This window comes from Leptomonas pyrrhocoris (assembly GCF_001293395.1).
Source record: "Leptomonas pyrrhocoris isolate H10 chromosome Unknown, whole genome shotgun sequence".
NCBI lineage: Eukaryota > Euglenozoa > Kinetoplastea > Trypanosomatida > Trypanosomatidae > Leptomonas > Leptomonas pyrrhocoris.
This window is the reverse complement of record NW_015438374.1, coordinates 447,695-463,549: the sequence shown is the minus strand read 5'-3', so window position 1 is coordinate 463,549 and position 15,855 is coordinate 447,695. Positions and strand designations below refer to the sequence as shown.

At 58.1% G+C, this 15,855-nt stretch overlaps 3 protein-coding genes across 5 annotated transcripts; all 3 read right to left on the bottom strand.

The window, feature by feature from the left end:
* Positions 1 to 1,220: 1,220 nt before the first annotated feature.
* On the bottom strand, positions 1,221 to 2,137 carry ABB37_07403 (putative mitochondrial hypothetical protein; the record flags this gene model as incomplete). Its single annotated transcript, XM_015806032.1, has 1 exon — positions 1,221 to 2,137. The coding sequence occupies exon 1, from the start codon at positions 2,025 to 2,027 to the stop codon at positions 1,221 to 1,223; it is 807 nt and encodes a 268-aa protein (XP_015655509.1). The 5' UTR covers positions 2,028 to 2,137.
* A 1,038-nt stretch (positions 2,138 to 3,175) lies between these two features.
* On the bottom strand, positions 3,176 to 10,147 carry ABB37_07402 (hypothetical protein; the record flags this gene model as incomplete). Of its 2 annotated transcripts, none has more annotated exons than XM_015806030.1 (1): positions 3,176 to 10,147. In XM_015806030.1, exon 1 carries the CDS (start codon positions 9,449 to 9,451, stop codon positions 3,176 to 3,178), a length of 6,276 nt encoding a protein of 2,091 aa, XP_015655507.1. In that variant the 5' UTR covers positions 9,452 to 10,147. The 2 variants fall into 2 exon arrangements, with proteins under 2 accessions (XP_015655507.1, XP_015655508.1); XM_015806031.1 differs by having other exon boundaries at positions 3,176 to 9,510.
* Positions 10,148 to 11,829: 1,682 nt separating this feature from the next.
* Positions 11,830 to 14,448, bottom strand: ABB37_07401 (putative inositol-145-trisphosphate 5-phosphatase; the record flags this gene model as incomplete). Of its 2 annotated transcripts, none has more annotated exons than XM_015806028.1 (1): positions 11,830 to 14,448. In XM_015806028.1, the coding sequence occupies exon 1, from the start codon at positions 13,765 to 13,767 to the stop codon at positions 11,830 to 11,832; it is 1,938 nt and encodes a 645-aa protein (XP_015655505.1). In that variant the 5' UTR covers positions 13,768 to 14,448. The 2 variants fall into 2 exon arrangements, with proteins under 2 accessions (XP_015655505.1, XP_015655506.1); XM_015806029.1 differs by having other exon boundaries at positions 11,830 to 14,330.
* Between the last annotated feature and the right edge of the window lie 1,407 nt (positions 14,449 to 15,855).

Sequence of the window (15,855 nt, the reverse complement as noted above, 5' to 3'; positions counted from 1 at the left end):
TTTGAGATGGCGATGGGCGTGTGCGTGTGTGTGCAGATGAGCGGTGATGTCGCCCAGCAAAGAGACAAATGAGAAGGAGGGAAAAAGAAAGAGGCAAGACGCGCGTGAACACAGTGTGGAAGTGAAGAAGGGGGAGAGAAAGAAAACAATAATAAAGGAGGAGCAGCACCGCATGTGATCCGAACGTGAGCTCCTCACGACGTCGACGTGGGAAAGCCAGCGTTGACGCAGGTGGCGCCGCCGAGCAGCACTGCACGTTCGCAGGCAGTAACAAAGGGGGTGCGGACCGGCTTATTGGGAGCACTGTGCTGTGTGCACTCCATCGAAGAAAAGTGGTCACTGTAAACCTCAACCCCTCGATTCCTCCTCAAAGCACTGAAGGTTAGAGTGAGTTCCATCAAAGGAGGAAGAACCACGCTTCTTTGCCTTGCCGAAAGAGGGCAGTGAAAAGCCGCCCTTTTTTTAAAGAATACTGCTGCTACCGTTACTGCTTTGTTTTTCCTTTGTTGCTGTTGTTTAAGTTGTTTGTACCGTTACGCCGCGCGCACGCATTCATTGCCACTACCTACACGCTGAAACTCCCACCACTGCATTCGCCTACGAACGACGCCTCTTCTCAAACCGCGTTTGTTGTTGTCGGGGTTCTGCTTCGTCTGAGGAATCGTTTCCAATTCAAAAGAAAAGCCGACCCGTAGAAGGCTATGCTACACGTACTCTCTCTCTCGCTCGCTCCTTCCTTCTGCACGCGGGTCCAAACGCGAAGTGTGAGCTGGCGGAGGAAACGCACGCAGGCCACGCAGAGATGTCGGTCACTGCGACTACTACAAAATCCGCTAAAGTGATCAAATATATATCTTTTTCTTTTCTCAAACCAAGAAGATCGAATCAACAAAGAAGAAGACGAAAGGGAAAAAAAAAGAGGGAGAAAACGCACAGGCGGTGTCCCTCCCCGCCGCCCGCCGCCCAGGGTGGAAATCAAAACGACGGGCCGCGCAGCCGTCCTCCCGTTGCACACCCTTGGGGCTCGCTGCAATGGCTGTTGTTGTGTGTGTATGTGCGTGTGCATCATTCTGTGTAAGTGAGAGCGTCATCGGCGGCGTGGCGCGTTGCTGAAGTCGATTCATCTCTTTCTTTTTTGTTGTTGCTGTTGATCTTCTGTTGACTGTCTCCTGTTGTCTTCAGGCATCGTCGGTGGTGTACGTCGGGGCTGCAGCCTGCTCTCAGATGGCATCCACAACGTTTCGAGGGTCCTTCTGCGCCGCCGCCTCAATCCTTGCCGCCTCCGCCTTCAAGCCTAAGGACTTCAGCTCCTCCGCGAGGGCCGTGGCGACGGACTTGTAGCTGTGCCCGCCGTGAATCTTGCCGCCGGCGTCGGTGTAGTAGGTCGTGTGCACGCCGCCCACCTCCCCCGCGTAGGCGAACTGCACCTTCTCGCACACCGGGTCGTCGTTCACCATCACCACGCCGTGCTTCTCGGGAAACATGACGAGGTCGTTCGAGGCCTGCGCCGTCGTCGTGACCTCCACCGAGAGCCCCGCGCCCTCGATCACCTTCGCGGCCGACTCACGGAAGAGCGCGTTCAGCCGCGTGTACTTCGACGCGGGTTTCATGACGAGCGTCACGCGTGTCGCCTTCAGCGCCTTCGCCTTCTCCACCGCCACCTTCGCCGCCTTCTTTATATTCTCCTCCGCCTTCGCGACCTCCGCGTCGCAGGCGATGCCCGAGGCGGGGTAGACGTCGAGGATATCACGCACCTGCATAGTGTCGGGCGCGCCGCGGGGTAAGATGGCGCGGACCACGACGGTCTGCACGCCGGCGTAGAGGCCAATGGTGGCGCTAGTGGGTTCCGCGACGCACGCGTAGACCCCCGGCGGCGCTGCCGTGCCGACGACGACGGCGTTCGCGGTGGCCGCGGCGGTTTGGGTTACCTTCACGGCACCGCCTGTGGCCTTCGACACGATGGCCGAGGCCGCCTGCAGGAGCGCGGCGGGGGCCGCGACGGCGATGACGGAGATAGACTTGGACATGCTCTTCTTCTTCCCTCTTTATCGCTGTGTGTGTTTCTTTTCCCCCTTCTTGGTTGACAAGACGGTACGAGCGACGGCGGAGCGTATACGACGATCAGCAGAATGAAACTGTTCGTGTAGAGGCGCAGATTACATTTTGGGGGAGATTGTGGTGGTTGTTGCGAGAACACAAAAAGATACAAAAAATGCGTCGATGTGCAAGAGAGAGATGACATGAAGAAGGGCGTGAGTAAACAACCAGGGGAAACCGAACGAGGTAAACGCGTGAAAGGAGTGCGCGATATTTAACTATATAGTTAAACGTCAGAGAGAGCATCCGTGCAACACTGTGATTGTGGTGGCTGAAACGATCTTTTCCACTCTCCCTCTCGGATTGTTGGCGCAGTGGGGCGTGTCGCACGGGAAGAGCCCAGCGAAGACCAATCACCGTGTAGCGCTATTATTGCTGCTGCTGCTGCTGCTGTGGCAATGGTGCAGACCTTCTCACTCCATCCTTCATCTGCTATTTTTGTTTATCTGTTTGTTTGGTTGCTTTTTAAGTCAACGTTGAGTATAAGACGTATAGAGTTTTCTTTTTCTCTCGTTACTGTTATTCCTCTTACTTGAAACGCGCAGAGAGCTGACGATGTCGGAGGCACGACACGACGAAGACAGGAAGCGAGATGGAAAGGCAGGCAGACTGCGCCTCCACATCCTTCTTTAGAAGGCCGCGAACAAAAGTGTGGGGCGAGCTTCTTTAGAAATAAATTTTTATTACTACTACTAATAATAATAATAGTGATTCAACGAAGGGAAAAGAAGAAACTACCGAAATGTCACGTGTATAAAGATAACATTCGCATAATAATAAAAATTGAGTGGAAAACCCAAAAAAGTTAGACGAAAGAGAAAGGTTTCGTCTTCTGCGGTTTCGTTGGTGCGAGGCGTCACGCAGCAAATATCGCCTTTTTGCGTAAACAACGCTTCTGTCATCCATTCGAAAGGAGTGGCACATCGACACACAACGGCAAAAGAAAAGGGAGAAAAAACACAAGCGCTGACAATTCAGAAGTATGAGGAAAAGAAAGGAAACGACCACACATGTGGCTTTTGAATTTCTTTTGTTGTTGATGTTGCGGTTGGCGCTGCGTGTTCGCTTGGTTCTCGTTTTACCGCAAACCCGCAGACGAGGGCGATGCAGCGCGACTCCTCAGCGTAGCCCCCGTCGACCGTCTCCACAACTCCTCAAACTCAAACCAGTCCCACAACTCCAGCAACGCAAAGACGGACGGGCACAGCAGCAGCGTGTAGGACGGAAAGGCAATGCCCGAGGCTTTCCGCAAAAGCCCTGCAAAGAGCACCGCCCCGTCACACAGCACACAGTTGAACTGCATTTCGTAGTACGTGATGAGCGGGGAAACCTGATACACGTTCACAATCCCTGGGTAGTCGTTGTTGCGGCGAATCACGAAGTCTTCTTCACCGTGGGACAGCGGCAAGAGTTCAGTTTGGCTGGGCGTCGTGCCCTGCTGTTGGTGTTGCTGCTGCGGTCGCACTGACGCCGGCAGCCCCACGCCGCCGGTGCCGCTGCCGCTCGACTCTGGCTCCACGGCATCCAACACCGTATGAATTCCACGCAGCCTTCGCGTTGTCGTCGTCGTCGCGTTGTTGCCACAGTAGTTGTAGTTGGTCGAGCTATCTTGCGGACTGGAGGTGGACAGCGGGTGGTGCGCGGGGAAAGCAGTGGAGGCGGCGGACCATACACGCCGCGGCTGCTGTGAGGGATGAGGCGATGAGTCCTTTGAGGCGATGAGGACATTAGTGGATGCGGAGGCCGCCGGCTCCGACGCCTCCACCACAACGTTCGCTAACACCGGCGTCGCACCGGCCGAGACGGGGCCCCCTGCGGGACTCACCGGACTACCAACGTGCCACAGCGCCGGCGGCGAGATCGGTGTGTCATGTTCGCTGCTCGCCTGCCGGGCCGGTGTCGTCGTACCGAGGTTGAACACGCCGTGTTCGTGTTGCGGTTGCGGACCGCGTTGACCGACGTCGTGGGTACGCGAGCGTGCGTGGTACGGGGGCGACATGTCTGACACCAGGGAGCATCGTCCAATGGGCGGCGACGGCGAGTTGCTGAGTTGTGAGGTCTGCCGATGCGCCGACGGTGGGCGTAGCAGCAGTGACGCCGCGACGTTGTCCGCCACCGCCGCCACGCCGCTCTCACGAAGAGGTGCCGCGGCGATGTTGCTGACGATGGACGCAGCGCTGGAATTCGTCGTGGTGGTGGTCGCGGCGAAAGCACACGAGTTGCTGCTGCTGCCGCTGCCGCCTGCGCCGTCGCCGCGTCGGTGCTCGCGGTGGATCGACACCGCCGTCGGCGGCGGCGCGATGAGGATCCCCACGGCCGATGAGGCGGAGGACGCCGCAATTGCCGCGCTCTCGACCGTGTAGTTCCCCGTCGACAGCGTCTCCCGACCTGCGGCACTCAAGGGACTCTCCGGTGGCGTCGTCGATGCCCCGCCCAGCCCCACCGCTCGTCCGTTCGTACAGGGAAGGCCGGCAGGGCATGCTGTATTCACAACAGCAGCTGCAGCCTCCCCCGGTGACGCAGTAGCTAGTTCTGCTGCTGATCGTGGTGGTGGTGGGGGGGGCTGAGACGCAGACGGTGGGTGGAAGCTGACGCTCACGTCACCGGTGGTCGCCGTGTTGCTCGCGTCGATCACCACAATTGAGACCGAGGTCGAGGCGGTGCTGGCAGCGCCCCACCGCATGCGACGGCCTGCCACTGGAGCGGGGGCGGAGGCAGCGTCAAACGGCGAAGTAGGACGGTCTGCATGGTTGGCGGAGGCCGTCGCAGGGGCCAAACTCGAGCAGGAGACCCAACCACCACCACCGCTGCCGCTGCCGCTTTGATGGTCGCTGACAGATCGCGCCGGTGCACGCAACACCTGCGCCGAATCCGGCGCACTGCTCCGCACAAGTCCGTTGCTGCCGCTGCCCTCCAGCGCCGCATCGCCCTGGTCCACTTCGGCTGCACCGCGCATCACCTCCAACAGGCCGAGCTCCGTAAAGGTCGTGAAGAGGTCGACGCGTGGGTGCGCCAGGGCGTTGGGCGGCTGCTCGACACTCGCACCCACCTCGCGCAGGACGTCGTTGATGACGGCCAGCTTCTCCATCGTGTTCAGCACTGCCGCGTCTTTGGGGCTGCGGCGCGGAGGCGGCATCGCTGACAACTCGTGCCGGTTCTCGGGGGCTGCCAGGACGATAATCGGCTTATTTGTCCACGCGATGAGCCGCCCAATCCCGATGGCGTGCGTCGAGAAGTCAAGCAGCACGTTGCCGTCTCGCATGTGCCGCAGCGAGTAGGTGAGGTCCTGATTCGCCGCCGTGGCGGCCTCGGCGACGAGGAGCATAAAAAGCTCATCGCGGTGGGCGCTGACCGCAGGGGAGGCCAGCGAGAGAGCAGCGCCACTCATGTCCGCGCCCATGGCACGCGCAGCCACCACCGACGACGTCGAAGGCACCGCCGCCACCGCTGCGTCGGCCCACAACTCACCGTTTACGGGGGAGTACACCGGCAGGCGCACGCTCGCGAGCGAGAAGGACACGCCGCGGGCACGCCACAGCCCCAGAAGCTCGTGCGGCATGCGCTTGTTAAAGAAATTGCTGTTCTCGGGGCCGCCGGCGGGGAGGTACTCCTTGTGAATCTTTACGCCGTTGAAGTCAGCAAAACGGGCTAGCACCATGTCCAGCCGCAGCAGATCCAGCGGGTGGCCGCACACGACGGCAGACCGGCTGCTGATGACGCGGCTAACTTCGATGACGGAGTGCGGCTGGAACGCGACGTGTTGCGTGGAGGAGAGCGTGGGAGAGCCGCCAGGAGACACACCGGACTGCCCGACAGCGCTGCTGCTGACGGTCGCGCTGTTGTCCCCGCCGGGGGTTTTCATGGGCACGAAGACGTCGTAGCCCTCGTTTACCCGCGCCACCAAACGACGCAGCGTGCTGATGGGGATGTTCACCACGAGCAGTGTGAAGCCCCCGCTCGCCGTCAGTCGTGTCTCAGACTCGAACATTTGATGTCGCTTGCGCATGAGCACGCCGGTGTAAAACGCAGCTTGGTACATGCACGCCGTAGAGCGAATGAAGTCTACCTCGCCGTCTGCCATGGCCACCGCCAGTGCGGCAAACAGCCCTTTGCCGGAGGAGACGATCCCCCCGGTGCGCAGCGCCGCCGTCAGCGCCGCAAAGCCGTGCTCGGAAGCCGTTACGTGAAAGCAGCAGGCGAGGTACAGCATGTGCAGCGGCCACGAGTTCACGGCGTCGCTGAAGAACTCCACTCCGACCCTCACCAACTCCGACGGGTTGCGAAAGAGAAACATTAAGATGCGGTGCCACCGCAGAAACTCACGATCGTGGTGCACATCCCCACTCACGCCTCCGCCACCGCCGATGCTGCTGCTGCAGGTGCTACCGCGCGTCGTGCGGTGCAGCTGCAGCGTCAGGCGGGAAAGGAAATCGTCCACGACGGCGGTGTGCTCGCGATGCAGCTCCACGAGCTCCGAAAAGCGGGAAAGGCGCTCCAACGCGCCAAACAACGCAAACGTGGGCGGCAGCGGCGGCAGGGGAAGCGATCGTGGAGGTGGTGGAGGAGGAGCGGAGAACCCGTTCCCTGTGCCGCCCCGCCGACCCACCAACGAAGCCGCGGCGGCGGCGCTCTGCACGCGTTGGTGGTGCAGCGGCGGCGGTGACGTCGGGGAGGCGCCACCGGCGTTGATGCTCGAAAGCGAGCGCGCGGAGGCGGCCAGGAACACGTCTTTCAGGGAGGAGAGCACGCGCTGGTGCGGTGCACGCTGCGACGATGGTGCCGCCGCGGCTGCAGCTGCTGCTGCTGCTGCCTCCGGTTGTCGCGCCGCGCTGCTTTCGCCGCTTTCTCTGTGCGGCGTAAAGGATGAGGTGAGGGGGCCGGTGGCGGACAAGGGGCGGCCGCTTGCGGTGTCCGCGTTGCTGCTCCGCCTCACGTCGCTGGAAAACGCTTCTGGTGCTGCAACGGTGGAGGAGGAGTTCCGTCTGCCCGATTGTTGCGGCTGTTGCGGCTGCTGCAGCGGCTTTCGTGGGGTCCATGAGGTGGGCATCCCGGTGTTGCCGGGGGAGCGCAATCGCGCTGCGTGCGGCGGCGACGGAACGGGCGTTCCCGCCGTGGCACTCGCAACGGACCGCCCTTCCGCACCGCCGGGGCTCGACACTCGAGGGCTCGCGTTATTGCCGCCGCTCCGACTGTGCCGATTGCCGGCGGTGACGTTGTAAGCCGCCAAGTTGCTTCGACTGCCTCCCCAAAAGCCCTGCGGAGACGGCCGACGCGCGTTGCGGCTGTTGTGGTCGGACTGACTGGCCAGCGTCGCACCGGTGTCGCACGACATGGTGTATCCGTGATGGCCGGTCGTCCGGTAGGGCTGCGGCGGCGAAGAAGGAGAAGGAGCGGCAGCATGGATGTTCGGGTGCAGACCCGCTCCCGCGAGCAGGGCCGAGATGGGATTGCTTGCCTGGTACGCACCTGCACTGCCCCCTGCTACACCGCGAGCAACACCGCCAACACCGCGTGCCCGCGCGTTGCCACCAACTCCACCGCTGCCGCCCAGCACGCCAGACGTGAGGTCTACGTCAGAGAGAGGCGACCGCAACGAGCTCTCGTTTTCCTGCGGCGCTCCAAGGTCGTCCCGCGTTGGGCAACGCAGCAGCCCGCTCACTACCCGCACGACGTGGCCGTCGCCGCCGAGCGCATCCGGTCTGCCCCACCGCACACGTCCGTCACCGGCGCTGTACTTGCCAGCCATGGGCACGACGGCCACATCACCGCTGTCGGTGTCATCAGCGAAAGAAGACGGCGGCGGCGGCTGTGACGGTGTTGGAGCGGCGGCAGCGGCAGAGCTCGAAGGGCAAGGGTGGGTGGTGGGTGCATCCCGAGAGCTGCGCACGCCTTCGAAAAAACCAACCGCGTTGGCGTCTTTGGTTTGGTCCGTGGAGGGGCTTTTGCTGACACTGCGGCGGTGGTGGCCGATGGCGGCGTCGATGGCGGCCTCCGAGGTGGCGGCCACGCGAGACGAAATCGGAGAAGACCCTCTTGGGAAACTCGACATCGTTGTGCGGGCGCCAGAGACTGCATTCAATGGCACGGCATCGACTTCCTTACTCGCCGCAGCAGCGGTCGTCGCCGCCGCCGTTGCGCTCGGCACCACCTCGTAGTAGCTCATCACATTCGTGTTCAAGTAAACGTGGGAGTCGACGTTGCGGCCAACGCTCGTGCTGAAATTTCGACTCCGTGCGCGGTACGGGTGGCCAGACGCGGAAAGGGCCGCGACGTGGGTGACACCACTGTTTGGCGCTCTGCTTGACGCGCTCGTGGCAGCCAGCGAGTGCTGCGCGGTGCTCTCGACCGAAGTGACGGCGGACGGCTGAAAAGCGGAGAAGGACGCACCGCTGTGCCCGACGTCCGCCGATGTCCGTACACCGTCGTTGACGTGCTGGGGACGCGGTACACGGAAGCCCTCGCTGTCGTGCTGCCGCAGTGACGCAGGGAGGGAAGAGAAGTTGCGGACGCCGCCATCTCGAGAGGTGCTTCGGTTGCCTGGGCGTGTGGTGGCCATTGAGGTTGACGTCGTGCCGGCGGATACGTAGGACGATGCCACGGTTGCGGCGGAGGGTGAGGGCAACAGCCGGACAAGACGAGGGGCCTGCGTTGCCTCTTCGGACGTCAGGGCCCCTGCTCGAACCTCCGCCGTTACTCCACGCGACGTCCACGCGCCTTCGACGGTGGCGGTGGCGGTAGTGATGCCCTTTGCGCCGTTGCGACTGTTCATGCGATTATACTCCACCTCAGCCGCCATCGCCGCGGCGGACGTGTCGCGTATGAGCTGACTGCTCATGGCAGCTGTGGGAGAAGGGTAGGGCAACGGGCGCGGACGTCGCTGCGGCGGCGGCGGCGTTGGTAGCGGTTGGTGCCGCTGCTGCAAGACAGAGTCGCTCACGGGGTCCCCCTTCACGTCGTCGTCACCGCCAGCCGCCGCGCCGTCTTCCTCACTTACCGAAGCGACAGTATTTCCGCGTGCCAGCGGCGCACTCGGCATTAGTAGAGACTCAGTCCGTCGTACCGGCGTGGCGTACTCCATCAAGTTCCCCGAGTCGGCCATCATCGTCGTGAGCTCCGCCTTCGGTAGCGGTGCCAGCAGCGACGGGGAGGAAGGTGTCGGGCAGACGGCGGAGGGTGCAAAGCCGGGGGCAAAGACGCTCGAAAAGGCAGGCGGCTGCGCCATCGCCGGTGCGCGATCGTGGGACGTCGCGACAGAGGCGACGGAGGCAGTGCTGTCGGGGTGGGAGGACGACGGCGGCGTCGGGAGAGGTCGGGTGGACGGCGGGATCGGCTGCGGTGCGGCTCCCCTGCGCATAGCGCCGTCTATTCTATCAATATACGTGTGCTTGTGTAGAAGAAGGAGCGGATTGATCTTACAAAACACAAAATGGGTTCGCCCGAAGGACGGCGCAATGACAATGGAAAAGAAACAAAAAGAAAAGAAAAAGATGGACAAGTACACGATAGAATGAAATTAAGAGGAAGGAGAGAGAGAGAGAGAGCAGTGAAACACGCACACACGCGCGCGATGATATTCGTGATAGCAAGGGCAGCTACGCTACATGCATTCATAACCGGAAATCCAGCGAGTACAACGGAGAAGAAAAGGAAAAAAGAAACCGACACCTACAGCTACTTCAGAAAAAAAAAGTTTGACAGTCAACGTAGAAAGCAGTTTAACAAAAACAAAACAGCCACAATAGTATAGAAGAGAGAAGAAAAGAAAAGAGAGAGATACAAGTGCGTTGTTGGGCCGTTACCCACGTGTGTGTTCGCTACAGCTCGCAAACCTCGAGATAAAATCAAAAAGAAAAAGCGCGAAACGAGAAGAAGTGCTACAAAATAGAAAATTGTTTTGCTTCGGTTTTATTATCATCTTTTTTTTTTGTCTGTCAAGGCGTCGTTCCAACGTCGCTTGAGCTGTCTAACGGCGTTCCTTGACGGTTGGGATTTACTGTATGTGCGGCTTGTGCGTACAAACCTTGACGCATAGCTTCTCTTCGTGTTTCCTTCAATGCGAGGAGAAAGCGCCATGTCACGCACCAAAAACACACGTATTCGTAGCGGAAGGATGAGCGCAAACCGCGACGTTGGAGATCCAATGGGTACAACAGGGACGGAGAAAAGAACAGGTAGGTGCGAAGAAAAGGAGCAGAGACGATAACAAGTATTGTTGTAGCCCGCATCGTCGAGAAATAATTGAAGAAAACACAAACCATTTCCTTTTTCTTCTGTCTAGGGCAACTCCAGGCAGCCAGCTCGGTGACCTCAACGGGGTTGCTACATCGTGGAGGGAAAAGCGGCGGTGAAAAGCCGCCGCCAGTCCGCCATTTATTCGCCTTCGTTTTGTTTCTTTTCTACTTTTTTTTCGCTTCTTCGTGCACGCGCCTGACGCGGGTGCGGCGGCGATAACGCCCAGCGCAGAACGGTAGACAGTGGGGACGCATTTGCAAAGATCAATATGGAATGAAGGCAAACAGAAAAAAAAACCCGACCTCTCTCTCTCTCTCTCTCAAGAAAAGAAAAGAAAAAGAGGGGAAGAGGGCTGTTGCTTTGGCTTGACTCAGTTGGCACTTATTTTCCTTTTCTTTTCTTGTCCTTTTTTCTTTGAAGCCGATGTTAGCGCCTCACCCATTAGTTAGTGCCTTTCATTCATAAACGCGGGCCGCCTCAGCGCAGACGCGTGCCCTCCCTGGCACCACCCCGTCCGCACCTTCTCCCTCTTCGGTTTTTCCTGAGGTGGACAGCTTTTTTCGAAGCCCGCGTTGTGCCCCGCGTTAACACGTTTGCCCTTCACGGGTGCACGCGATTGGCACCGCGACGTGCCGCAGCAGCGCATAGAACTCGTAAACAGAAGTGGTTTCTCGCTGCGTCATGTGTGTGTGTGTGTGTGTGTGCTTTTCGTGTTCTCTTCCGTCTCTGCGCCTACCAATATGGAGAAGCCCCCATGTGGAGACGGAGAGCCACTAAACGCACAGGAGAGAAGAAAACGCAGGCGAGTACACAAGTTCAGCGGGAAGAGAGGGAGGGGAGGCCACTTCACCCCTCTGAAACCCCCTCAAAAAAAGAAAACCATTAACACCGTCAACGAAGCTACACCGTACGCCCCCCCCCCCCGACCAACGGGGAAGGGTAGGAAGAGCGATAGAGAACACAGAAGGGACACGCAAAAAGACAGCACTCGTCATGCACAGCTGTACAGCCAACGCACACCCGAGAAGTAAAAGAAGGTGTGCGGGAGAGAATTGGGATGCTTTTCTGCGGCGCTTGAGCGTATCACGAAGAGGGCGAAAACACGCACACACAGAGACCGAAAATCTTTTTAAAAAAGGGGCCGTGCAGCACGTCTGCGGGAAGTGGAAAGCGATGAGCAGACACAAACACGAAAGCCCAAAGAAGAAGAAATGGGCTGTCACATGAATAGTAAATTTTAAACAAAGTACAAAACGAAAAATTCCCACCAGCGAAGGGCAGCCCCCCGTGCCACGCATCCACTTACGACCCCAGCTGCAAACGCAGCCGAATACACGAAAAAAACAAACGGGAAAATCCAAAAAGAGAGAGAAGGCAGGGATAGCCCAATGCGTTGTCGTCCTTCGATTGAAGAAACGGATTTTAGCCACTTTATTCTTCTTCCTTTGGTGGCTTCAACCCCCCCCCCCGACGGTCGCCATCTATGGACATGAGAAGTCATCAAAACAACAAGTAAACACCATCGTGATCCATGTGAGCGAAGTCAATGGCCTCGTAGGCGTACCAGCGAGGCTGCGACGCCTCCGCCCTCCGCCTCTCCCGCACCGCAGAGGCAGCTAACGGAGAAGACGGCGGCGGCGGCGGTGACGGACGCGCCCGATCGCCTGCGATCCACTCCAGGCCAGCCACGTTGAACAGCACCCGATCACACCAGGCGGGCAGGCGGTCGTGACAGAAGTTGTCGCGCGTGGCGGACGCCATCACGTGCGACAGCGGCGCCATCACCGACGTCGCCAACGGTGCCGCCTGCGCTCCGTCTCGCTCCTTCGCCCCCTGTGCATGTTGTTCTTCTTCCTCGTTTTGAGTGGCTGCAGCAGCAGCCACGTCGCCGCGCTGACGGTACGGCACACGGGAGTACGTCGGCGCAAACGTTACTGGCATCTCGCCCAGCTCCATTTTTGTCATCAACGCGACCTCATCCATCAGCCGCTGCGGCTCAGTGTCGTACACCCGGCGAAGCTCCGCCGCGCGCGCCGGGTCCGCGAAGAGGCTCCACAAATGCTCCGGACACCGCAGCTGCTTCTTGCCAGGACGAATGGATATCTTCTCCTTTTCCTCTGCCCAGCCCACAAAGGCCTTGCCGTCCATTCGCACGTTGTAGTCGCCGAATATGAAGAGCGGCTCGGCGAAGTCGATGATGGCGCTGCACTCTCCCATCGCCTCCTGCACAGCGCGAAGACGGCGGCCGGCGTACTTGCTCGGGCTCTGCTCCAACGCCACGCGGTTGTCGTCATCGTTGAACAGATGCACATTGCACACGTTAAACTGCACGGTGCCAACGCGCAGCGACACCATCAGAAAGCCTTTCCGCGACCGGCCAGCCTCCGCGAACTTGCCGCTCAAGAAGAGACGCCCCGCCTCGCCGGCGTAGGTCATCGGGTCATCGACGATGGGGATGTACGTGCGGTGCGGCACGGAGAGGCAGCTCGTGATGCCCATGACGCGGGGGGATAGGAAAATGATGGTGCCAATGGCGGTAAAGAATGCGTCGGTCTCCTCCTCGCTCGCATCCGTCTCCGTGCCGCTCGCGTCGGGGCAGCCCCACGCCGCTGGAGCACCTGTGTGCCCCGTCAGCGCGGTCGGTGAGATATGATGCACTCCAGCTGTGGTGGCGGCCGTCCGCACCCGCGTCGGCTGGCACGCGCTGCTGCTGACGACGGCTCGATCGCTCTCCCGCTCATCCGTCAAAAGCCCGCTGGTCCACCCTGCCTCCGGCAGCAGCATCGAAGCCAGCTGCTCTTTGAAGTACTTGTTGAACTGCCTGTTCTTGTACTTGCCGCCGATCTCCTGGAAGTGGATAACGACCACGTCGACCATCGGCGGGCGGGCTGTGGGGCTGTAGCCTCGCAGGAAGTGCTCCGCGGTCTGCCCCGCAATAGGATTGCGAGAAGAGGAAGTGGCGGTGGCGGTTGTGGTGGAGGCCGTCGCAGCCCCGGCAGAATTCGTCCAACCACCACTCGCGGGTGCGCTCCCCGCCTTCTCCGCCCCGCGCGCCGCGTCGGAGATGTAGGAGATGCGGTGCAGCCACGCCCGTAAGTCCGCCACAAATTCTGCCACCTGCTGCCGCACCGCCGCGGACACGCTGAGCTCCGCCTCGATGTCCTCCGGCACCGCCGCGCACGACGGACTCCCCATGGACGCCACCAGAGAGGGGAAGGCCGAGAAGGCCCCCGGCTGGTCGGACGCCGGCGACAGCCCCGGTGGGCCCTCTGCCAGACCGTTGAAGCCGCCGTACGCCGCCTCAATGCCGCCCATGTTTTGGGTTAACAGGAGAACGCTCGGTTGGCTGTCGCCGTGCAGGGGATCGAAGTCCACGGAGAACTGCAGCGCCGCCGCTGCGGCGACGTTGCTCGTGCGGTGGGGAGATGAGGTGGGCATTGTAGTTTCTTTCCCTTCTATTTATAAATGTATATATTACAACTCTTTGTTTTTCTCTGTTGCGGGTGTTATCGGGGGATGGTGATGGCGGGCGTGGTGGTGGTGATGCTCAGTTCAGAAAGAAAAAACTGTGAAACGAACTCCCCACTTCTGCGTGCGTGTGTGGTGGGATGTGGTCGGGAGGGAGTCATACAGAGCAAGGTAAGCAAAAGGAGAATAAGAGGTCTAGAAAAGAAAAGAAAAAGAGAGCCTACAAAACAGTAAAACAAATGTTGTTGCCCGGATTTTAAAGAAGTAAGAAGAATACGATGGTAGATAAAATGAGAAGATCCTCGAGTGCCGTTTCGTCGTATCGCTGCTGCTGTTGATGTCTTACCTCCAGTAAAGGAAATAATCGCAAACGAGAAATGAAAATGAAAATGGAGCACGAGATTCCACCACACGAAACACAAGAGACAACACAATGTAAGCAACGGCAACGGAAAATGGGGGATGTGCTTCGACCAGGGTGAAGAGGAAGGAGAGGGAAACAAAGCACGAGATAAAAAAAAGATCATGTGACTGTGATGGAGGGGCATTCAATATTTTAACATAAAGAAACACGGCGACCAGAGAAGAAAACCAAAGGAAAAGAGAAAAACAAGAAGAAGAGGAGGGAAACCAAAGTTGATAGATAGATCTCAAAAAAAAAAGGGGAGGCAGCCAAGAAAAACACAAAAAGTGAAGGGGAAAAGTTTCGTTTTCTTCTTCTCTCTTACAGAATGCGTCAACGGTAGCAGGCCGTGAAACGCGAAGCGTAAATACGATGCCCTCGTGTGCAGCACGCACAACGCCACAGAGCTTCGTTCTCCTCATCTGGAAAGGGCGGCGAAGACTCTCTTGCCATTTTTCGACCCCCTCCCTCTTTTTCCGTTTTCCGTCGCATCGAAAAGCTGCTCATGCGGCCGCAAACACAAGAAAAAAAACGGCTCTGAACTGCTCGTCCACAAGGCAGGGGGGAACACATAAAGCTAAGCGAGGTCGCGCTTTCATCCATCTCCTCCACACGTTCTTTGCGTTCGTTTTTCGTTTTTGTTTTTGGGTGGTATTTGGCAGATTAAATCGAAGATTTACCAGTGTGTTCGGTCATAAAGAAAAGATCCGTTTTAAGATAAAAGTAAATCAAACTAAAAAAAAATTAAAAAAAGAAGATGTCAGTTCAAATGCCAGCGAAGGAGAAGAAAACGACGCATAGCTCAACAGACACATAGCCGCGCGCCATAATGAACAGTAAGGGCGGCATCGGACGGCAACACAACGAACGCAGAGGAGACACCTCTCACACAGTCCCCCATTACAATGACGACGACGTGGAAAAGAGGGGGGGGGGAAGACCGCCAAACAAAAAAAAAATACTTGAAAGGTGGGGTTCTTTTGTCATATGTGTGTGAGTGAGTGTCGGTGTGTGTGTGCGTGTATGGCTTCTCCGTATTCGCTTTCCGCACACCGTGCGCTTCGCAACCTTTGTTGTGCATACCAGCCGACTTGTTTTACAGGCAAGCATACGGCTCCCTTGCGCCTTCCATGATATGAACCTGTACGTGGAAAAGCGAAGCGGTGCTCTGTGTCTTACTGACAACTAAAGAAACAACAACCACAATAATAATAATAATAATAATATATAACGTTCGCTGCTCCGCTGAGGAATCACGAAGCAATCGCTTCTACTTTTTCGCCGTTTATTTTCTTTTAAAGGTACATTAACAACTTTTGTCCCGCGAGAGCTTACGAAGTGAAACAACCAGCCTTCTACGGGTAATAGAAATTCTTTTGATTGATGTGGTTATGCTTCACCGTTTTGCCACTGAAGGGTTGACGAACAGACCAAGGAATCTGGCGAAGACCACGCTGACTTTGATTTCAGCAAAAAACAAAAAAATAAACATTACACTCGTTAAAAGAAAAAAAGGAAAAATCGTATTATCATAAAACAATTAAACTTGAAACACTGAAAATGGGGAAAAGGGAAAACAAGACTAGAATCAGCATTCAGAAGAATCATATTGTAGTTGGTCAGCGTACGAACACTCGTGGAACCTCACACGCCAC